Source organism: Coregonus lavaretus, assembly GCF_964263955.1.
Source record: "Coregonus lavaretus genome assembly, chromosome: 34".
Taxonomy (NCBI): Eukaryota; Metazoa; Chordata; class Actinopteri; order Salmoniformes; family Salmonidae; genus Coregonus; species Coregonus lavaretus.
This window is the reverse complement of record NC_140021.1, coordinates 845,183-859,165: the sequence shown is the minus strand read 5'-3', so window position 1 is coordinate 859,165 and position 13,983 is coordinate 845,183. Positions and strand designations below refer to the sequence as shown.

At 46.1% G+C, this 13,983-nt stretch overlaps 1 protein-coding gene across 1 annotated transcript in view; it reads right to left on the bottom strand.

Annotated features, from left to right (window-relative positions):
* Positions 1 to 7,148: 7,148 nt before the first annotated feature.
* LOC311108855 (late secretory pathway protein AVL9 homolog) overlaps positions 7,149 to 13,983 on the bottom strand; it is a 40,373-nt gene continuing 33,538 nt past the window's right edge. The window contains exons 15-16 of the mRNA XM_084151624.1: positions 10,988 to 11,076; positions 7,149 to 8,716 (exon numbers count right to left, since the gene is read on the bottom strand). Coding sequence (XP_084007750.1) covers positions 8,592 to 8,716; positions 10,988 to 11,076 — 214 coding nt within the window. The 3' untranslated portion in view covers positions 7,149 to 8,591. The remainder of the gene's footprint in view (positions 8,717 to 10,987; positions 11,077 to 13,983) is intronic.

Here is a 13,983-nt window from a genome sequence, read left to right as displayed (position 1 = left end):
ACAAAATATAATTATTGACTGTGTCCATAAAATGTATAAGCATGAAGTAGAGGCCTAAGCATTGTTGTTCACTAGTTTACTCCAATTAGGGAAGGGATGGTGGGGTTGGAAAGTAATAAAGGGAAATATATTTTTAAAGGATATGTATGTATATATGTGTGTATGTATGTATATGTGAGAAAGAAAACATGGGGGATTGAAGTGATGCAGACAATTACATTGATGGAAGTTACAATCTATCTGCAATATTAAAGCTGATCTACCCCCTTGGGGAAAAAAAAAAAAAAAAGGGTTTGGGTAAAACAAAAAGGGTTTGGTTTCATGTTAAATGACCTATTAACGTGTTAAGTTTGATCGAGCCTGTGTGTCGGACAGCCTATGGACCTGTTATCCATATTATGCCTGTTGTCTGTCGCAACGTTTTTTTCCCATCTCATGTTGACTGACACCCACCAGATAGCATCCATCCACCCAGGCAGGTCCTCTTGTCAGTACCACTTCTGTATTGCTGTCTGCATCCCAAATGAAAACCCTATTACCTATCGGGCTCTGGTCAAAAGTAGTGCGCTCTCCAACTCCGTTCCTGGAGAGCTACTGTCCTGCAGGTTTTCGCTCCAACCCTAATCTAGAGCACCTGATTGTAATAATTAGCTGGTTGATAGCTGAATCAGGTTAGTCCCCTGTAGCTCAGTTGGTAGAGCATGGCGCTTGCAACACCAGGGTTGTGGGTTCGTTTCCCACGGGGGGGCCAGTATGAAAATGTATGTACTCACTTAATTGAAAGTCGCTCTGGATAAGAGCGTCTGCTAAAATGACAAAAATTGTAAATGTAAAAATGTTAGTTAAAACTGGGGTTGAAATGAAATCCTACAAGGGGTAGCTCTCCTCCAGGAACGGGATTGGAGACCCCTGACGTAGGGGATAGGGTGACCTTTGGGCTTCAGTGGTTGCATCCCAAATGGAACACTATTACCTACGTAGTGCACTGCTTTTGTCCAGAGCACTGAGGGTAGTAGTGGCCTATGGGCCCGATTCAGACTTAGGAAAGTTACACCTTCCCTTCACACTTCTCAGTAGTTGGTATTCATACATATATAAACATTTTTGGATACCCCTTCAAATTAGTGGATTGGGCTATTTCAGCCACACCCGTTGCTGACAGGTGTATAAAATTGAGCACACGGCCATGCAATCCCCATAGACAAACATTGGCAGTAGACTGGCCTGTACTGAAAAGCTCAGTGACTTTCAACGTGGCCCCGTCATAGGATGCCACCTTTCCAACAAGTCAGTTCGTCAAATTTTCTTGCCCTGCTAGAGCTGCCCCGGTCAACTGTAAGTGCTGTTATTGTGTAGTGGAAACGTCTAAGAGCAACAACGGCTCAGCCGTGAAGTGGTAGGCCACACAAGCTCACAGAACGGGACCGCCGAGTGCTGAAGTGCATAAAAATCGTCTGTCCTCGGTTGCAACACTCACTACCGAGTTCCAAACTGCTTCTGGAAGCAACATCAGCACAATAACTGTTCGTCAGGAGCTTCATGAAATGGGTTTCCATGGCCGAGCAGCCGCACACAAGCCTAAGATCACCATGCGCAATGCCAAGCGTCGGCTGGAGTGGTGTAAAGCTCGCCGCCATTGGACTCTGGAGCAGTCGAAACGCGTTCTCTCGAGTGATGAATCATGCTTCACCATCTGGCAGTCTGACGGACAAATCTGGGTTTGTCGTATGCCAGGAGAACGCTACCTGCCCCAATGCATAGTGCCAACTGTAAAGTTTGGTGGAGAAGGAATAATGGTCTGGGGCTGTTTTTCATGGTTCGGGCTAGGCCCCATAGTTCCAGTGAAGGGAAATCTTAACTCTACAGCATACAATGACATTCTAGACGATTATGTGCTTCCAAATATGTGGCAACAGTTTGGGGAAGGCCCTTTCCTGTTTCAGCATGACAATGCCCCCGTGCACAAAGCGATGTCCATACAAATATGGTTTGTCGAGATCGGTGTGGAAGAACTTGACTGGCCTGCACAGAGCCCTGACTTCAACCCCATCGAACACCTTTGGGATGAATTGGAGCGCCGACTGCGAGCCAGGCCTAATCGCCCAACATCAGTGCCCGACCTCACTAATGCTCTTGTGGCTGAATGGAAGCAAGTCCCCGCAGAAATGTTCCAACATCTAGTGGAAAGCATTACCAGAAGAGTGGAGGCTGTTATAGCAGCAAAGGGGAGACCAACTCCGTATTAATGGCCGTGATTTTGGAATGAGATGTTCGACGAGCAGGTGTCCACATACTTTTGACAGGCTTTGCAGGTGTTGTTTCCTTGTTCCTGAATACATTTAATTCAACTGCTGAAAACCCTCCCACTTGCTGGCCAACAGATTTCTCATGCAGTTTTCATTACATATATCTAAAGCCATCCCTTTAAATGTGGTGTACCTTTTAATTAGAATTTTCACGACAGACTCACTAGAATATATGGAGAGAACGTTCAGAATATTAGGGATCAATGAAAGAGCCATGCAAATACACACATATTCGTCTCCTTTTCAGCACAAATTTGTAGATTAAAAAATACTCTTGTATATATAAAAAAGTGAAGAAAAAATAGATAAGTAAAAATAGAAGAAATAAAATGAAAACCATTTTTTAACGAAAAATAATATGAAAAAAAGCTAATAATTAAAGAGCAGCAGTAAAATAAAATAACAGTAGGGAGGCTATATACAGGGGGTACCGGTACAGAGTCAAAGTGCGGGGGCACCGGTTAGTCGAGGTAATTGAGGTAATATGTACATGTCGGGGCAATGCAAATAGTCCGGGTAGCCATGATTAGCTGTTCAGGAGTCTTATGGCTTGGGGGTAGAAGCTGTTAAGAAGCCTTTTGGACCTAGACTTGGCACTCCGGTACCGCTTGCCGTGCGGTAGCAGAGAGAACAGTCTATGACTAGGGTGGCTGGAGTCTTTGCCAATTTTGAGGGCCTTCCTCTGACACCGCCTCGTATAGAGGTCCTGGATGGTAGGAAGCTTGGCCCCAGTGATGTACTGGGCCGTACGCACTACCCTCTGTAGTGCCTTGCGGTCGGAGGCCAAGCAGTTGCCATACCAGGTGGTGATGCAACCAGTCAGGATGCTCTCGATGGTGCAGCTGTAGAATTTTTTGAGGATCTGAGGACCCATGCCGAATCTTTTCAGTCTCCTGAGGGGGAATAGGCTTTGTCGTGCCCTCTTCACGACTGTCTTGGTGTGTTTGGACCATGATAGTTCGTTGGTGATGTGGACACCAAGGAACTTGAAGCTCTCAACCTATTCCACTACAGCCCGTCGATGAGAATGAGGGCGTGCACAGTCCTCTTTTTTTCCCCTGTAGTCCACAATAATCTCCTTTGTCTTGGTCACGTTGAGGGAGAGGTTGTTATCTGTTGGAGCGGTATGCAAATTGGAGTGGGTCTAGGGTTTCTGGGATAATGGTGTTGATGTGAGCCATGACCAGCCTTTCAAAGCACTTCATGGCTACAGACGTGAGTACTAACATGTTGGTATTACAGACTCAGTCAGGGACATGTTGAAAATGTCAGTGAAGACACTTGCCAGTTGGTCAGCACATGCTCGGAGTACACGTCCTGGTAATCCGTCTGGCCCTGTGGCCTTGTGAATGTTGACCTGCTTAAAAGTCTTACTCACATCGGCTACGGAGAGCGTGATCACATAGTCATCCGGAACAGCTGGTGCTCTCATGCATGCTTCAGTGTTGCTTGCCTCGAAGCGAGCATAGAAGTTGTTTAGCTCGTCTGGTAGGCTTGTGTCACTGGGCAGCTCGCGGCTGTGCTTCCCTATGTAGTCTGTAATAATTTTCAAGCCTGAATATGAACCAGAAATAAAGACTGAATATGAACCAGAAATAAATCAGGGAGTGGGATGTCTCGCTTCAGTCTCAGTCTCTGCCTCTCCACTCTATCTGCCTGTGTGCTCCCCCCAATCCGCGAGGTCTCTGGGTTCATCAGACTCTGTGTGAGTACTGTGTGATAGGGTTGACTGGATTGTTGTTGAAACAGGCACGTGGCTGCTGCCTGCTACCACATGTCCTGGCCCCCCACCACCACCACCACCACCACCCCTCCCCTCCTCTACCCTGGTCCTTTGTTTGGCTGACCTACATATGAATAGACCAGACTACGAATATACCCCCCCCCCCTCCCTCTCCCTCTTCTTCCTCTCTCCCTCCTCCCTCTCTCCTCTCCCTCTCCCCCCCCTCTCGCTCCCCCTCCTCTCGCTCCCCCTCCTCTCTCCCTCTCTAACTCTCGTAGACACCAATGCATAAACAGTGTGTCTGGTCTACTTAGTTCATAGAACCAGAAAAAAAAAACAGGAACTAAAGTGTGGTCTCGCTTCCTCTTCCGTCTTACAGGGGGAAAAAATACTATTCCTTTCATCATTTGTTTACTTTTTTGGGTACAGAAGCTTTTAGATAAAAAGGATAATTTCCATCTTTTATTTGTTTGTATTTTTAGATAAAGAGGAGATTATTTCAGTTTCTCTTATTTAATGCAGCAATACAGCATAGCATAAATTAACTGTTTCCCCCAACAAAATACTTCAAAAGCATCTTTCAATTTCAATTTAGAATACATTCATATTTTAAATACACACAGAGAAAAGGAATGGCTCTGAAACCCAAAAATATGTTCATACTTAATATTCAGAATTGAATAAGCAACAAAGGAAGCATGCAGCATACAGTCTAAAACACACGCAATGCGAATGACTCAGGTTTTAGTTTGAAAGTCATGACGGGAAATGGAGGAGGAATGGACGTCCAAAGTTCAGACAGCCGACACAAAGACGGCCATCATTCAGACAGCCGACACAAAGACGGCCATCGTTCAGACAGCCGACACAAAGACGGCCATCATTCAGACAGCCGACACAAAGACGGCCATCGTTCAGACAGCCGACACAAAGACGGCCATCATTCAGACAGCCGACACAAAGACGGCCATCGTTCAGACAGCCGACACAAAGAAGGCCATCGTTCAGACAGCCGACACAAAGACGGCCATCATTCAGACAGCCGTCATTACAGTAAAAAAATAAATAAACTGGACCTGAGCCGTGTCCAAAATGGTTCACCTATTCCCTATTTAGTGCACTACCTATAGGCTCTAGTCAAAACAAAAGTAGCTCACTATCTAGGAAATAGGGTGCAATTTCAGACAGTCATGGTCTCAAAGAGCATGCCTACCTAACTGTTGTTACAAAGTACTAGTAATCCAACAGCTTCAAATGGCATCGAGAGAACAGTTACCGTAATTATCTCAAATACAAACAGTTGGAGAGAGAACAGTTACCGTAATTATCTCAAATACAAACAGTTGGAGAGAGAACAGTTACCGTAATTATCTCAAATACAAACAGTTGGAGAGAGAACAGTTACCGTAATTATCTCAAATACAAACAGTTGGAGAGAGAACAGTTACCGTAATTATCTCAAATACAAACAGTTGGAGAGAGAACAGTTACCGTAATTATCTCAAATACAAACAGTTGGAGAGAGAACAGTTACCGTAATTATCTCAAATACAAACAGTTGGAGAGAGAACAGTTACCGTAATTATCTCAAATACAAACAGTTGGAGAGAGAACAGTTACCGTAATTATCTCAAATACAAACAGTTGGGGAGAGAACAGTTACCGTAATTATCTCAAATACAAACAGTTGGGGAGAGAAGAGATACAGTAATGATCTCAAATACAAACAGTTGGGGAGAGAAGAGATACAGTAATGATCTCAAATACAAACAGTTGGGGAGAGAAGAGATACAGTAATGATCTCAAATACAAACAGTTGGGGAGAGAAGAGATACAGTAATGATCTCAAATACAAACAGTTGGGGAGAGAAGAGATACAGTAATGATCTCAAATACAAACAGTTGGGGAGAGAAGAGATACAGTAATGATCTCAAATACAAACAGTTGGGGAGAGAAGAGATACAGTAATGATCTCAAATACAAACAGTTGGGGAGAGAAGAGATACAGTAATGATCTCAAATACAAACAGTTGGGGAGAGAAGAGATACAGTAATGATCTCAAATACAAACAGTTGGGGAGAGAAGAGTTACAGTAATGATCTGAAAGTGACAAGTATAGGCTACAAAGAGAGTACACAGATATACACTGAACAGAAATATAAACGCAACATGTAAAGTGTTGGTCCCATGTTTTACGAGCTGAAATAGAAGATCCCAGAAATGTTCCATACGCACAAAAAGCTTATTTATCTCAAATTTTGTGCACACATTTGTTTACATCCCTGTTAGTGGGCATTTGTGTGGCATAACAGGTGTGGCATATCAAGAAACTGATTAAACAGCATGATCATTACACAGGTGCACCTTGTGCTGGGAGACAATAAAAGGCTACTCTAAAATGTGCAGTTTTGTCACACAACACAATGCCACAGATGTCTCAAGTTTTGAGGGAGCGTGCAATTGACATGCTGACTGCAGGAACGTCCAACAGAGCTGTTGACAGAGAATTGAATGTTCATTTTCTGTACCATAAGCAGTAGGTCCAACCGGCCTTACAACCACAGACCGTGTGTATGTCCTGTGGGTGAGCGGTTTGCTGATGTCAGCGTTGTCAACAGAGTGCCCCATGGTGGCGTTGGGGTTATGGTATGGGCAGGCATAAGCTACGGACAATGAAACAAAATGTAATTTTTATTGACGGCAATTTGAATGCACAGAAATTCCATAACGATATCCTGAGGCCCATTGTGAGGCCCATTTCTTTTTCTTTTTTTAAAGTTATCTGTGACTAACAGATACATATCTGTATTCTCAGTCATGTGAATTTCTTTCAATTAACTGATTTCCACATATGAAATTGTTGCATGTTGCATTTACATTCTTTGTTTTCCGTATATAATCATCTTTACTATGTACAGACACATAGGTGCGTCCTATTCCCTATATAGTGCACTACTTTTGACCAAAGCCACCGGTCAAAGGTAGTGCCCTATTTAGGGAATAGGGTGCTATATCACACACACACCATAGTTGGTGTGGTCCATAGATTAGTAGAGATTGGTTCCAGTGTTGTCATGACGAAGAGGGAAATCACAATGATTAAGTGTGAGTCCCAAAAACAATTTTTTGGTATTTTATTAGGATCCCCAATAGCTGTAGCGATAGCAGCAGCTACTCATCCTGGGGTCCACAGAAAACATGAAACATGACATAATACAGAACATGAATAGCTCAAAGAACTACATCAATCTAAAATAAAATATATTAGTACATTAGTTTAAATCCCATATTCCTCCAGGCTTCATCTCTGTATAGAGTTCACTATAACATGATAGGGTGGGGATACAACGAGTGTCCAAAACAGTTTTCTTTTCCTGAAGGAATGACAAACACAATATGTTCCAAATGGCACCAACCAAACCCCATAGGGATCTGGTCAAAAGTAGTGCACTATTTATGGGATAGGGCTACCATTTGGGACTCTTCCTGTCCTTCTGCAATCTGAGAGTGATCTTGCTCTGGCCCAACGTCTTGCTGATTTACGGTAACACCGTTGTCTTACTGCAGGGACGAGAGTCGCGTAGGAGTGCTGCCATCTGACGCAGACATTTAAAAACAGCATCCAGCCAGCGATGCACACTGTCATTAAAGACCGTCAGTATATACAGTACACACCCTGTTGATATACAGTTAGAGCAAAACACTGGTCTGGGATAAAACACACAAAGGTCTTCCGCCACACAGAGAAAACACTCAAATCTAAAGTGCATGAGGCTCTGAGCATGGACACGTCTGTTTGGGGAATGACATAAGTGTATTTTTCTCTGCCCCCTGTCTGTCTGCAGCAGTTGTAACCTGTGGATGGGAGGGACGACAGAAGGAAAGGGTGCTGCAGACCTGGGTCGCATCCCAAATGCCAATCTATTCCCTTTATATAAAAGTCTTTTTTTTGTAAGTATTTTTTTTCCCCCTTTTGAAAAAAAAAGAAAAAGTAGTGCACTGTATAGGGAATAGGGTGCCATTTGGGATGCAGACAGGATCCATCTGTTGTGTTGTGATCCCATCAATGGCCTGAAACAACACATTTTTCATCAAATAAAACCCTTCCCTAAAAAAACACACAAATACAACCTATTCTGCCCAACCCAGTTTCTCCTGTAACTACCTGGTTCTGAGAGGAGGGATAGGAGGAGTGCGCTGTCGCATCCTATCTCCACGCCTCCTTCTCAACCGTATTGGAGGACACGGTCCAAGATCCCTCCCCTCTGACTTGCTTCTCCAATGAGGTTGAGGATAAAGAATGCAAGAAATCAAGGAAAGATGAATTGAGAGAGTCAGGGGAGGACTGTTGGGGGGAGAGGGGTTAGGTTAACCCTAGTCTCTCCCGCTAGACTCGGGGCACTCCGCACACTCAGCTGGCTGTGAGAAGAGACGGACTGGGTAGGCAGGCAGGTGGTCAAGGCTTGGTCTCTGTAGGTAACGGAGGCTCTGGCGTGGGTACGATAGCTGGCTGTGAGAAGAGACGGACTGGGTGGGGGGGACAGGTAGGCAGGCAGGTGGTCAAGGCTTGGTCTCTGTAGGTAACTGAGGCTCTGGCGTGGGTACGATAGCTGGCTGTGCCAACATAGAGAACCAGGAGGACATGGCTGACTTAGCGCTGGTCAGAGCTCCACCCACCGACTGACCTGGAGGATGGAGACAGGAGGGATTACATATAAACTACTGTATTGTTAAGGGTTGCAAAATTACAGTAACTTTTCCCCCAGAATCCCAGGTTTTCCAGACATTTTGTTTGCAGGATTCCGGATGTCCTGTTTATTCCCTCCTGATTCAGTAAATCTTCCAACCAGGATTTCTGGAAAACCGAGGAATTCTGGGAAAGTTATCAAAATTATGCAACCCCATTTACTGTATACAAATAGACTGTCTGTCTGTCTCACTGGGAAAGGGTTGGCTAGAGAGTCAGATTGTCTGTCACACTGGGGAAGGGTTGGCTAGAGAGTCAGATTGTCTGTCACACTGGGGAAGGGTTGGCTAGAGAGTCAGATTGTCTGTCACACTGGGGAAGGGTTGGCTAGAGAGTCAGATTGTCTGTCTCACTGGGGAAGGGTTGGCTAGAGAGTGTCTGTCTGTCTCACTGGGGAAGGGTTGGCTAGAGAGTCAGATTGTCTGTCACACTGGGGAAGGGTTGGCTAGAGAGTCAGATTGTCTGTCACACTGGGGAAGGGTTGGCTAGAGAGTCAGATTGTCTGTCTCACTGGGAAAGGGTTGGCTAGAGAGTCAGATTGTCTGTCACACTGGGGAAGGGTTGGCTAGAGAGTCAGATTGTCTGTCTCACTGGGGAAGGGTTGGCTAGAGAGTCAGATTGTCTGTCTGACTGGGGAAGGGTTGGCTAGAGAGTCAGATTGTCTGTCACACTGGGGAAGGGTTGGCTAGAGAGTCAGATTGTCTGTCTCACTGGGAAAGGGTTGGCTAGAGAGTCAGATTGTCTGTCACACTGGGGAAGGGTTGGCTAGAGAGTCAGATTGTCTGTCTCACTGGGGAAGGGTTGGCTAGAGAGTCAGATTGTCTGTCTGACTGGGGAAGGGTTGGCTAGAGAGTCAGATTGTCTGTCTCACTGGGGAAGGGTTGGCTAGAGAGTCAGATTGTCTGTCTCACTGGGGAAGGGTTGGCTAGAGAGTCAGATTGTCTGTCTCACTGGGGAAGGGTTGGCTAGAGAGTCAGATTGTCTGTCTCACTGGGGAAGGGTTGGCTAGAGAGACTGACTGTCTCACTGGGGAAGGGTTGGCTAGAGAGTCAGATTGTCTGTCTCACTGGGGAAGGGTTGGCTAGAGAGTCAGATTGTCTGTCTCACTGTGGAAGGGTTGGCTAGAGAGTGTATGTCTGTCACACTGGGGAAGGGTTGGCTAGAGAGTGTCTGTCTGTCTCACTGGGGAAGGGTTGGCTAGAGAGTGTCTGTCTGTCTCACTGGGGAAGGGTTGGCTAGAGAGTGTCTGTCTGTCTCACTGGGGAAGGGTTGGCTAGAGAGTCGGATTGTCTGTCTCACTGCGGAAGGGTTGGCTAGAGAGACCGTCTGTCTGTCTCACTGGGGAAGGGTTGGCTAGAGAGACCGTCTGTCTCACTGGGAAAGGGTTGGCTAGAGTGTATGTCTGTCACACTGGGGAAGGGTTGGCTAGAGAGTGTCTGTCTGTCTCACTGTGGAAGGGTTGGCTAGAGAGACCGTCTGTCTCACTGGGGAAGGGTTGGCTAGAGAGTGTCTGTCTGTCTCACTGGGGAAGGGTTGGCTAGAGAGTCGGATTGTCTGTCTCACTGCGGAAGGGTTGGCTAGAGAGTGTCTGTCTGTCTCACTGGGGAAGGGTTGGCTAGAGAGTGTCTGTCTGTCTCACTGGGGAAGGGTTGGCTAGAGAGTGTCTGTCTGTCTCACTGGGGAAGGGTTGGCTAGAGAGTCGGATTGTCTGTCTCACTGGGGAAGGGTTGGCTAGAGAGTGTCTGTCTGTCTCACTGTGGAAGGGTTGGCTAGAGAGTGTATGTCTGTCACACTGGGGAAGGGTTGGCTAGAGAGTGTCTGTCTCACTGGGGAAGGGTTGGCTAGAGAGTGTCTGTCTGTCTCACTGGGGAATGGTTGGCTAGAGAGTGTCTGTCTGTCTCACTGGGAAAGGGTTGGCTAGAGAGACTGTCTGTCTCACTGTGGAAGGGTTGGCTAGAGAGTGTATGTCTGTCACACTGGGGAAGGGTTGGCTAGAGAGTGTCTGTCTGTCTCACTGTGGAAGGGTTGGCTAGAGAGTGTGTCTGTCACACTGGGGAAGGGTTGGCTAGAGAGTGTCTGTCTGTCTCACTGGGGAAGGGTTGGCTAGAGAGTCGGATTGTCTGTCTCACTGGGGAAGGGTTGGCTAGAGAGACCGTCTGTCTGTCTCACTGGGGAAGGGTTGGCTAGAGAAACTGACTGTCTGTCTCACCTACTGCCTTTCCAGTCTGCACAACACTCCGACTGGTGGTGATCACAGCTGCCCCCATCTTCTTTCCCCGTTCACTGTTCTGCACCGAGCTGAAATTCACAGAGAGAAAACAGAATGGCTACTCAGTCACAACCAACCAACCCACCAACCATGTGGCACCCAGATATAAACCCTGGGTAGCAGTGTGACATTTCTCCGCTCTTCCGAGAAACAAACAGTAGTGCTCTATCTAAACACTGTGTGTGTTACTACAGCCCGTTATAGTAGAACTCTACAGAAGGACAGGTCGAGAGACGGTCCAGTACTGTAGAACTCTACAGAACGAGAGGTTGAGAGACGTTCCAGTACTGCAGAACTCTACAGAAGGAGAAGTTGAGAGACAGTCACAGGTGGTGGGATCTAATTATCCCACCCAACCAGCCAACCTGAGAGCTGAGCTGGAGTGGCCGGATGTTATCCCGGGTACATTTCACAACAAATACACAACTAAATCCAGCCTGGTTGTCTTTCTAAAGCACCCAGATGTCAACACATATTTCAACATTACAGTGCCAAGATGGCCACTGGTCCTGGTCTAATGATTGGATAGATATAACCATCAACTCTTCTTATTAACCTCATTGAGAAGAGGATAGATAAGCCTTATGGCATTGGCTTGGTAGAAGTTTCCCGATATTACTTAGCCATAGACCAATCCAAACCTCTCACATCTACAGGAATGCCTAGGGGGTAGGGGCTAGGGAGTAGGGGCTAGGGGTCTATTTGGAATTCAGCTGTCGTCCCTTCCACGTCAACATCAGTGCCCTCTGTGACCCCCCCCCCTCTGTGACCCCTCCCTACCTGGCACCTGCTATGGTTGGCACTAGTATCACAGTACTACAGTACTACAGTATCACAGTACCACAGTATCACAGTACTACAGTATCACAGTATCACAGTACTACAGTATCACAGTACTACATTATCACAGTACTACAGTACTACAGCACTACAGTATCACAGTACCACAGTACTACAGTATCACAGTATCACAGTACTACAGTATCACAGTACTACAGTACTACAGTATCACAGTACTACATTATCACAGTACTACAGTACTACAGCACTACAGTACTACAGTATCACAGTACTACAGTATCACAATACTACAGTATCACAGTACTACATTATCACAGTACTACAGTATCACAGTATCACAGTACTACAGTATCACAGTACTACAGTATCACAGTACTACAGTATCACAGTATCACAGTACTACAGTATCACAGTACTACATTATCACAGTACTACAGTAGTACACAACATACAGGATACAGGCCGCATCCAAAATGGCACGCTATTCCCTATATCAGGGATGGGGGGGCCACAAAAAACGGAAGTCATCATGAGGGCCCACACATGCAGTCAGAGCCGACCCTAGCCTTTTGGAGGCCCTAAGTGACATTTTGTTGGGTGGCCCCCCCCCCCACATTTTAGCCCCCCCCCCCCCCCCCCCCCCCCCCCCCCCCCCCCCCCCCCCCCCTTGACAGCGGAGAGAAAATAAAAACGTTGAAGAGTTAATTTCCTGCAACTCGACACATTTTGCCATGGGGCGTAGAGAACATTTTGACGTTTTAAAGCAAGTTTACTGCAATTCTATTTTGCCAGGTCGGCCAGAGGAGAGATATTCTGCGATACCAATGCAGCGCCAGAGCTCCGACACAGACAGACAGACAGGCCCAAACATCACTGTCTCACTACACTGCCTGACCCAAATAAACAGCCCTGCCCCGTCCAGCCCGCTCACACCTCACAATAAAACAGATCCCCCTGTCTGTTGGCATAGCGACGGTCGGCAGCCAGCCCTGGACTCCAGTCCTCTTGCTCCAGGCCCGGCACAAAGTCATGCAGTCACGTGGCTGTTTTCTAAAAAATTAATAAAAAAGAAGAAAATCTCTCCCTCTCTCTCTGTCAGTGGAGCGCTTGTTGTATGCAACAAGATATAGGGACAGATGAATAGGAGAGCTGTGTTGAACCAACCTAACAGTATGATCTAGATGAATAGGGGAGCTGTGTTGAACCAACCTAACAGTATGATCTAGATGAATAGGGGAGCTGTGTTGAACCAACCTAACAGTATGATCTAGATGAATAGGAGAGCTGTGTTGAACCAACCTAACAGTATGATCTAGATGAATAGGGGAGCTGTGTTGAACCAACCTAACAGTATGATCTAGATGAATAGGAGAGCTGTGTTGAACCAACCTAACAGTATGATCTAGATGAATAGGAGAGCTGTGTTGAACCGACCTAACAGTATGATATAGATGCTACACATCACATTCAGCACTCTCTCTCACCAGGAAGTCAGATTAGGACAAACACTATTCATCATGTGAGGTGAGAGTGAAAGTCCAGACAGGAAGGAACACACACGCAGGCCTCTGTGTGAGATGGTGGTGAGATAGAACCTCATGGGTCATATTCAGTATGGGACAAAATATTTTTCGAAACAGAATGAAAAATGGGAAGGTACTACCAAGACTTGTCCAATAAGAATACAGATGTCCATTTCCCCTTGAAAAAGAGTTTGCTATGTTTTCCCTACTGAACACTGCCCTGATCTAAGCTGTGTGTTTTCTTTTGTCCATCTGTCATTGACGGGAGGGAAGCCACACACACACACACAATGCCAATCAACACATGACTATGACCCATCTAAAGACAGTCACAGTGGAAGGAAGGAGACTCGCATGGTGAGATGAAGCTGAAAAACCCCCAGTGTTCCTGTGTAGAAAGGAACCCAGGCTACCAGGCTACCCAGAAAGGAACCCAGGCTACCAGGCTACAATGCTGGAGGCAGGAAATGAGTTGCATTTATTCCTCAGAAGCTTAGATGGCCAACTGCCAAACTTCCTGTCTGACGGATGCGTCCCAAATGCCCTACACAGTGCTCTACTATTTTTTTTTAACAGAGCCCTATGGGTCAAAGGAAGCGCACTATGAAGGGA